The following is an 8,769-nucleotide window of genomic DNA, read 5'->3' on the forward strand; positions in this document are numbered from 1 at the left end:
TAGAAACTCTGCCAGATCAGATTGGAGCCTGGTACAGCCATCTGGTTCGCCAGTCCTCAGTCAAATCGTCCAACCCATGCTAGCATGGAAAGCGGATGTTAAACGATGATGATATATATATATGTATATACATACTGGCATGGATTGAATGGTTTGATAGGATCCAGCTAGTTGCTTTAAATTCCAATGTTAGCTTCAGCATGATTATGGCTGGAGACTTCTTCATGCCACCAGCACTAGCAAGTTTGCTAAGTAACTTGCAAGGCAGGAAAAAATCCCTCCGCTAAGTATATGTATCCACACACACGTATACACACATATATACATCCACATATATAAATGCACATGCATACATATATACAACTTACAAACCAATGCATGCACGTGATAGAAGGGAACCCCCCTCACCAAATATTGTTTTTTTTATACACAAAGAAGGAAGAGGTTCATAATGAGTTGCCACAGGAGAATGTACAGGTGATTCAAAAACCATTGTAGCAGAGCAGGTAGAAGGGTAGGGAAAAGGGTTTAGAAAGACACATGCTGTAAAGTAGGAGAAACAAATCTACATATAGTATACATGACCACTGCCATTAGATAAGATGAGAGAGGCAAAAGAAGTAACATATTTGTAACAAAACAGTAAACAAAGCTGATTGTAAATTCACAAGCTTGCTTGAAACAAAATGAGCAAATTTAAAGGAAAATACCTCCACATACACATAAACACATACTACATGTATACACACATACAATAATTATGTAAACTTTATCTTACCATCAGTGGAGAATGAAAACCATTGTGACTTTGTGAAACTCAGAGAGATGCTGATACGAACCAATATGGAGGATCTACGTGAGACAACCCATCGTACGCACTATGAGCTCTACCGCAGGCACAAGCTCCAAGCTATGGGCTTTTCTGATAATGAATCTAAGAGGTATGTACAGTAGCTACAATGTTCTTTCTGGAGGCATGGAAGGTTTAATAAAGGCAGAAGTAGTTGGAATTGTCTTGTTTAACTGAATCTTTTGACATTCTTTGAAGTGTCATATAGTTCTATGTTTTTGTTGCAATGAGAATCCAAGAAGTCACTACTGTAATTTTATTGTAGTGCCTTCAGAATTTAACAATCTGTAATTTTAGCAAGTTGGTTGTAGTCAATGAGTCAACAACTTCTATGTTTGTATATACTTGTATACATACCTAGGTACAGGCCTGGTTGTGTGGATATGCCGTTCCACTTCATAACCATGTGGTTTACTGTTCTATTTCTCAGCCTGGACACATGACTTCTACTCTAACCTCGGGCTTATCAATACTTTATGAGTGGAATTGGTAAACAGAAACTCCCTGTAGTAGTTATGTGTATGTCCATAAATGTTTTGATATAATTCAAACAAAAATGGGGAGGTCATGTTCAAGATTTAATATTTCATCCTGTAATTGGCATTTTATGAGGACAAATAGAATGAAATATCTGTTACTTGGAAAGTAGACATTAAACCAATAATATGTATATGTGTGCATATTCATGTTTGTTTTTTTGTGTATGTGCACATATGCACACACATGCCTCAATAAATATATATACACAGATCTATATGTATACAAATCTTTTTAGCTTGTCTGAAACATATGAACTGAAGCGTCAACAGCACATGAATGAATTGCAGAAGAAAGAAGAGGAGATGCGTCAGACATTTGTCATTCGTGTTAAAGAGAAGGAAGCTGAACTTAAAGACGCTGAGAAGGAGGTTAGAGCAACTGTATTTATGTACATATCACAGACGAAGTGTGTGTGTGTGTGTGTGTGTGTGTGTGTGTAGTTCTATGTTATTACAATATATATATTTGTGTGTATGTATGTGTGCATATGAGTATGTTTATATACAAATTTGTTTATATATACATGTGTATGTGTCCAGTTAACACTACCCCTTCTACAGCTCACATCTCCTGATCCACATGAATTATTACAACATGAATGAACACTCACAACATATATACTCTCTCTTTCTTCTTCTCACTCACATCCATACTACATAAATATTGAATCAAAAAAAATCTGACAAGCAAGTATGACCTAGAGTAGAGAGGTCATGTTACTGAAGAGGTCACAAATAGTATAAGCAAACAAAACTGACTAGCTAACTGAATGATTAATCAAGCAATTGTGTAATTAATTGATCAAATAGTTAACCAATTAGCAAACAATAAAGAAGTGAAATAAAACCAGTGCTTGTGTTTATTATACTGGACCCTTCTCAGATGCAACAAAATATATTTGAGATGTATGTATTATTGTGTGCACATACTCATGCATATCTAACTCTTCCACAGCTCCATGCACGTTTTGAAGCTCTCAAGAAACAACATGCTGAAGACAAGAAGAAGCTTGATGAAAGCAAACGAAAGCTGGAAGAAGAATCAAACTTGTTCACTCAGCGCAAGGTTACAATGCAAACCCAAGCACAGCAGTCAACCATGGGTAAAGGCAAGAAGAAGTAAACAAAAAGAAACCTGTGCTTGATTGATGGAAGCGGTTGGTGGGAGGCAAGTATGTGTGTGTGTGTGTGTGTGCATACATGCATACATATATTTATATATAAAAAATGCATGTAAGTACACATATTTACATGGTTTTTGTATACAATGGTGTGTGTATATATATATATATATATATATATATTTATGTATATAAATTCACACAACCACACACACACTTCATATTGCTGTGAAGACAGTAAAATCTGCTGACAATATAGTCAAAACACAAATATGCATTCAAAATCTCTTTCCCTTTCTCTCTGAAACATGCACAGAACATGAACTTATATATATATATATATATATATATATATATATATATACATACATGGGGGAGATAGTTGTTTAGCAGCAGTCAAAGAGGTTTGATACAGAACTGTCTTACTAAACCTCTATAATGAAGTGTTAGTGTTTATGTGTGTATATATATTTGTGCGCATACACATTTTTACAAACATAACCCACACATACACACATACATGTATGTGTATGGAAACATGTAAATGCATATACAGGTCTTTCGTTTAACTTGGTTTTTTTGTAAGCCTTTTATATACATCCAAACTCATTCGTGAGTACATCTTGGGGAATACAAAAAGATGTTTTCTTTCAATAAATATCTTTTACATTTATTTGCAATATTTTTAAAGTATTTTGTGTCATTGCATGAAAAGGATGAAGCATGTTTTCCTTTTTTCTTTTTACATAATACACACAAAAGCATATATATAATATACAACTACCTGTATATGCACATAGGTATATATACGCAATATTTTAGGGGCCAAAAATCAAAAATTGTTAAAGATCTGTCAAAGAGGTATTTGTTATCCATGTAATAACACTAGGTGGTTTTATAGTAGATTCCTCTACTCCACTACAAATATATAATCATTCATTATTTGTGTAATTTGTATTTCATTTGCTCTCTATATTTAAGTAGATGCTGTATTTTGTAAAAGATGTATTTAAATATATACACACATATGTCATATATATATATATATATATATATATATATATATATATATATATACACAAGTGTGTGTTGTGTGCAAGTGGATGTTTCTGCATGTCTTTAGATATTAAAATATACAAGCATATATAAATGTAGAAATAGATGTAAGAATATAAAGATACATACATTGATATTTATATACTTGTACTTTCTGTGTATATATATTTATACATATATGCACATGCATAAGTATATTGATACAAGGATACAATGTTTATACAAATATTTGCATTTCATATATATATATATATATATATATATATATATATATATATATATATATATATATATATATATATATATACTATTTATGTAATTCAGATGTGTTTGTAAATGTATTTTGAATTCAATAAAACATTTTTTTATATCTTTTTACTATATTTTTGTTCTTGTTTTCCTTTATATGCATGTGTATGTATGTGTTTATATCTGTATAGATAGATTAAATGTCTTTAAAAATTTTTTTGAAAAGCAAAATATTGTGAATTATAAGAAAGAAGATAGTATAAACCACTGACATAACTTTTGTTTCAATATTTTGGGGGTTAAAATCCATTCTTCAAGAAATCTTCAGAAATTTGGTATTATGAGCTTGCTTTACTGCTCTGTAATGTGTGTATGTATTTGTATATATGGAGGATTCTTTAGCATGCACAAGGTAGCATAACCAATCAGCTGCATGCTGCTTGATGCTGTTAATATGATTAGGCTTTGCTAATGATGGCTTTTTTAATTCCCAAATTCTTAATATTTCATTCTGTGGTGTGCATATTTAAGACCTTGATATCTTAAATGTGTCATTTCCTCAAGTGTTTTATGACAAAAGAAGCATCGGCACAGAGATGCTTTTTAACCCAGATGTGCTCTTTTCTGATGGTACTTTCTATATATGTGTGTGTACATATAGCATTACACCAAATGAGGCTATATTACAAATGGAGCATAAGTCCACTAAGCATAATAATAAAATATTGAGAACAAGCAATATTATCACAGTCTGTTAGCACAAATTTACATACATTCACTTACAATACATTGGCAGTTATGTGGGGAGGTTGCATATCATTATACCTCCTTCCTGACATACATATCCCATACTTCATATGTATCTTATATTATTCAGTGTGTTACCTTTCCAAAAACTATTTTTTAAAAAGTTTCTGAATGAGAATTCTTACTGAAAGATTAAAGGCACAGGAACACTTTCACCTGCCTGTCAGCTATTTGCAATGAGTAATTGACAACAAAACCATAGAGGTCGTGTACCACCCTGATAGCTGATTGCAGTAATGTGTAACATCATAGTCAAAAATGAGTTTTACATCCTGTATTGCAATTCTCTCGACATCATTATCATTTAGCATTGGTTTTACCATGCTAGTTGGACGGTTTGACAGCAGTTGGCCAACTGAAGAGCTGCCCAGACTCTTGTCTGTTTTGGTATGGTTTCTATGGCTGGATACCCTTCCTAATGCCGACCACTTTACAGAGTGTGCTGAGTGCTTTTTACATGGCACTAACACCCATGATCCTGCAAGATTAGGAATGCTCAGTAGAAGAGAGATATAGGGGACATGCTTGTATGCAAGGACAAAATATTTGTGTTTTTTTTTTACTTTATTCCAGCATGCTATCATAGCATTGCATTTACTTTCACAGACTCATGCATTTTCCCCTACAAAACCATGTTAAAATATCTTTCAATGGATGTACGATGAAACAGTAAATTTGTTTCTTCCACAAAATATACTTGTAAAATAGGACACGTCTTATAAGTCAGCACATATTGTAAATACATTCAAACTAGAGCTTGCACAAGGTCAAACCTATATGCTCATGCACTTCTAGAAATAGCCACAGTATGAATACACATACAGATGCACTATACATAACCATATAGTTTTGCTTTTTGCTTACTCTAAATAAATATAGCTGGGCTTGTGTGAAGGGGTTGCTGAAGAGTTCCTAGCTTTGGATAAAAGAAAATACAGGTGGATCAGTTAATTATGATTTTATTCAACATATTCTCCTCTCAGATTCACACACTTATTGCAGTGGTCCTTCAGTTTTTCTAAGCCTTGTAAAAGAACTCAGAAGGTTTAGCCTCCAACTAGGACTTTTGCAACACCCTTAAAGTCAGGAACTTTTCTGCACTACTTTGTATGTGAATATACCTCCAATTAAGATGGCAGTTCTTCTTGTCCAAAGACTAAGAAGAGTAGTATGTTTGGCTATGTAAAGCAATCCTAAATTGACAGGCTCTGATGCACTAGTATAGCTAGAGTGTGTGCCACCCCCAGATCCCACAAAATGCACATATTACCATTAGCAGATTCAAAAGTACCCCACCACCCCAGCTACGCTAGTGCTCTGATGCTGTTCATGCTTGCATTTAGCAGCTTTGAAGTGAGTTCATGGAATTTGATCCCACTCTTTAGATTTGGAAATCTGATCAGTGACTCAGTGATATGGGTTAATAACAGTACCCAGCAAGCTGTAAATTTCACATTGGAATGGCCTTCTCAGTAAATTGCTTTACAGGGCTGAAGACCTCCACCTAGCATGGAATTGCTAAAAGGGTGCCAAAGAGGACACTAGACTGCCCAAGAGAGTCCACTCCTTTGGTTGCTGTTGAGGAATCTCCATGTTTATACATACCTACACTTCAATGTCCATGTATTAAGTGGGCGTGTCTGCATGTTAGTGGCCATGTATGTGTATGCATTCTCATATAGGCAGATATCAGCATCGCCTTTCTGGCACTTGTGCCCATGGCATGTCTAAGGACTTTCGAGCGAGATCGTTGCCAGTGCTCCTGGACTGGCTCTTGTGCGGGTGGCACATAAAATACACCATTTTGAGTGTGGCCGTTGCCAGTACCGCCTGACTGGCCTTCGTAGGATTTTCGAGCGAGATCATTGCCAGTGCCCCTGGACTGGCTCTTGTGCAGGTGGCACATAAAATACACCATTTTGAGCGTGGCTGTTGCCAGTACCGCCTGACTGGCCTTCGTGCGGGTTACACGTAAAAGCACCCACTACACATCTGAGTGGTTGGCGTTAGGAAGGGCATCCAGCTGTAGAAACTCTGCCAAATCAGATTGGAGCCTGGTGTTGCCATCTGGTTTCACCAGTCCTCAGTCAAATCGTCCAACCCATGCTAGCATGGAAAGCAGACGTTAAACGACGACGATGATGATGATATCCACTGATGGATACATGTATGGTGTTGTATACATGCATATTTCCACTAGTACATACCTGTTCCAAAGCATATATGAAAATATGTTGGTACACATGTGTACATGCATACATCCCCATATACAGTTCTATATTTAAGAGATGAGGAATTATTTACATTATTTACATTTGACGGATATTTGTCCTCATCTTGTTTGTTGTTAACACAACGTTTCGGCTGATATACCCTCCAGCCTTCGTCAGGTGTCTTGGGGAAATTTCGAACCTGGGTTCTCATTCCTAACGATGTTACTATTATTATATTATTATTATTATTACTATTATTAATCAGGTCACTGCCGTGAATCAAACTCGGAACCTTGGGGTTAGTAGCCTGTGCTCTTAACCACTACGCCATATGCCCGTAGTAACATCATTAATAGTAACATTGTTTGGAATGAGAACCCAGGTTCGAAATTTCCCCAAGACACCTGACAAAGGCTGGAGGGTATATCAGCCGAAACGTTGTGTTATCAACAAACAAGATGAGGACAAATATCCGTCAAATGTAAATAATGTAAATAATGCATCCCCATGTAGTTATACATATTTCTTGCATCTCTTTATATATACGGTTCTTTTACCAGGGCTCTAAATGGCTATGAGTATGTAGGCAGATATATGTATACTTATATAACTACGTATACACAGATATGAATATATATGCATGCACCCACATAGATTTGCCTGCATTATATTCACATTTTTTGTGTGTGTCAATGCATGCTTTTATATATATGTGACTACTGTATGTCTATATATATATATATGTGCACACACACATTCCATGTGTACACACAAGTATACATATACTTACGCAAAAAATTATATTAACCAAGCATCTGCTTGTAAAGTCTTATTGATAAGCATAAAGACTTACAGTAATGACTTGCCATATCGCAGTTCACCTATTGTGACCTCAGTACATTGTGGGTTTTTCTGGCTAATATATATAAATTGTGGGTTTCTGTGGCCAATAGGTATTTATATTCTTTTAGATTTTAATTATTTCTGTGGTAAAATAAGCATTTTTATGCCTAGAAATTAATAAATAGAAATACAGTACAGTACTGCACTGTATAACACATTAATTAAAATGTATTAAAAGAAAATATGTAGTGTACAATAGATGAGTAAGCAAAGAATTGCACATATTGTATGGAAAATGAAACTCAGGAAGCAAGTGTGTGGTGTTATTTTGCATTTGTGGGTAAAACTGAATTTATTTCAAGCCCTATAATGTTGCCCAAGCGTTCTGCACCTTCTAAGGCTTCTGTCAGTGAAGCCAAGTGCCAGAGGAAGATACTAGAGCAGAGAAGATGGGACTCCTCGACATGCTTAAGGAAGGGAGAAGGTATGTGGATGTAGGCCACCATTACAGCATCAATGAATCTACTGTTTGCTACATCAAGAAGGACGAAAACATATAAGGGCGACAGCAAGTATGACTTTTATCAAGACTGTGAAAAGGGTGGTAATTGCACTAAATACCAACACCATCCATGAGAAGGCCAGGTTTATAGTAAGTTTATGGATGGCGCTGATGATGGCCCAGATGACCCTGAATCAGGACCATCTACAACATCTCTCACCAAAGCAACCGAATTTAATGCCAGCAAGGGTTGGTTTGATAAATTTCAAAGGAGGTTCAACCTTAAGAGTGTGTCCCTACATGGAGAAACTACTTCTGCTGACAAACCTGCCACTGAGGAGTATGTGAAAGAGACGTTCAAGACCATCATTGAGGAAGGGGGATATTTGCATGAACAAGTTTTCAATATGGATGAGACTGTCCTCTTTCAGAAATGGATGCCATTGTGAACTTTCATTATGAAGGAGGTGCCCAGAGCCCCTGGATTTAAGGTGTGCAAAGATCACCTCACAATTATATGTGGAAATGCTGCAGACCTTATGGTAAAGCCAGGGCTTATTTATAAGTCCAAAAACCTAAGGGCCCTCAA

General features: G+C 35.6%; 1 protein-coding gene across 1 annotated transcript in view; it reads left to right on the forward strand.

The window, feature by feature from the left end:
• LOC106882613 (septin-11) overlaps positions 1–3,183 on the forward strand; it is a 25,700-nt gene extending 22,517 nt beyond the window's left edge. The window contains exons 9-11 of the mRNA XM_014933353.2: positions 785–941; positions 1,626–1,758; positions 2,345–3,183. Of these exons, the coding sequence (XP_014788839.1) occupies positions 785–941; positions 1,626–1,758; positions 2,345–2,512 (458 nt within the window). The 3' untranslated portion in view covers positions 2,513–3,183. The remainder of the gene's footprint in view (positions 1–784; positions 942–1,625; positions 1,759–2,344) is intronic.
• Positions 3,184–8,769: the final 5,586 nt, after the last annotated feature.

This window comes from Octopus bimaculoides, chromosome 16 (assembly GCF_001194135.2).
Source record: "Octopus bimaculoides isolate UCB-OBI-ISO-001 chromosome 16, ASM119413v2, whole genome shotgun sequence".
Taxonomy (NCBI): Eukaryota; Metazoa; Mollusca; class Cephalopoda; order Octopoda; family Octopodidae; genus Octopus; species Octopus bimaculoides.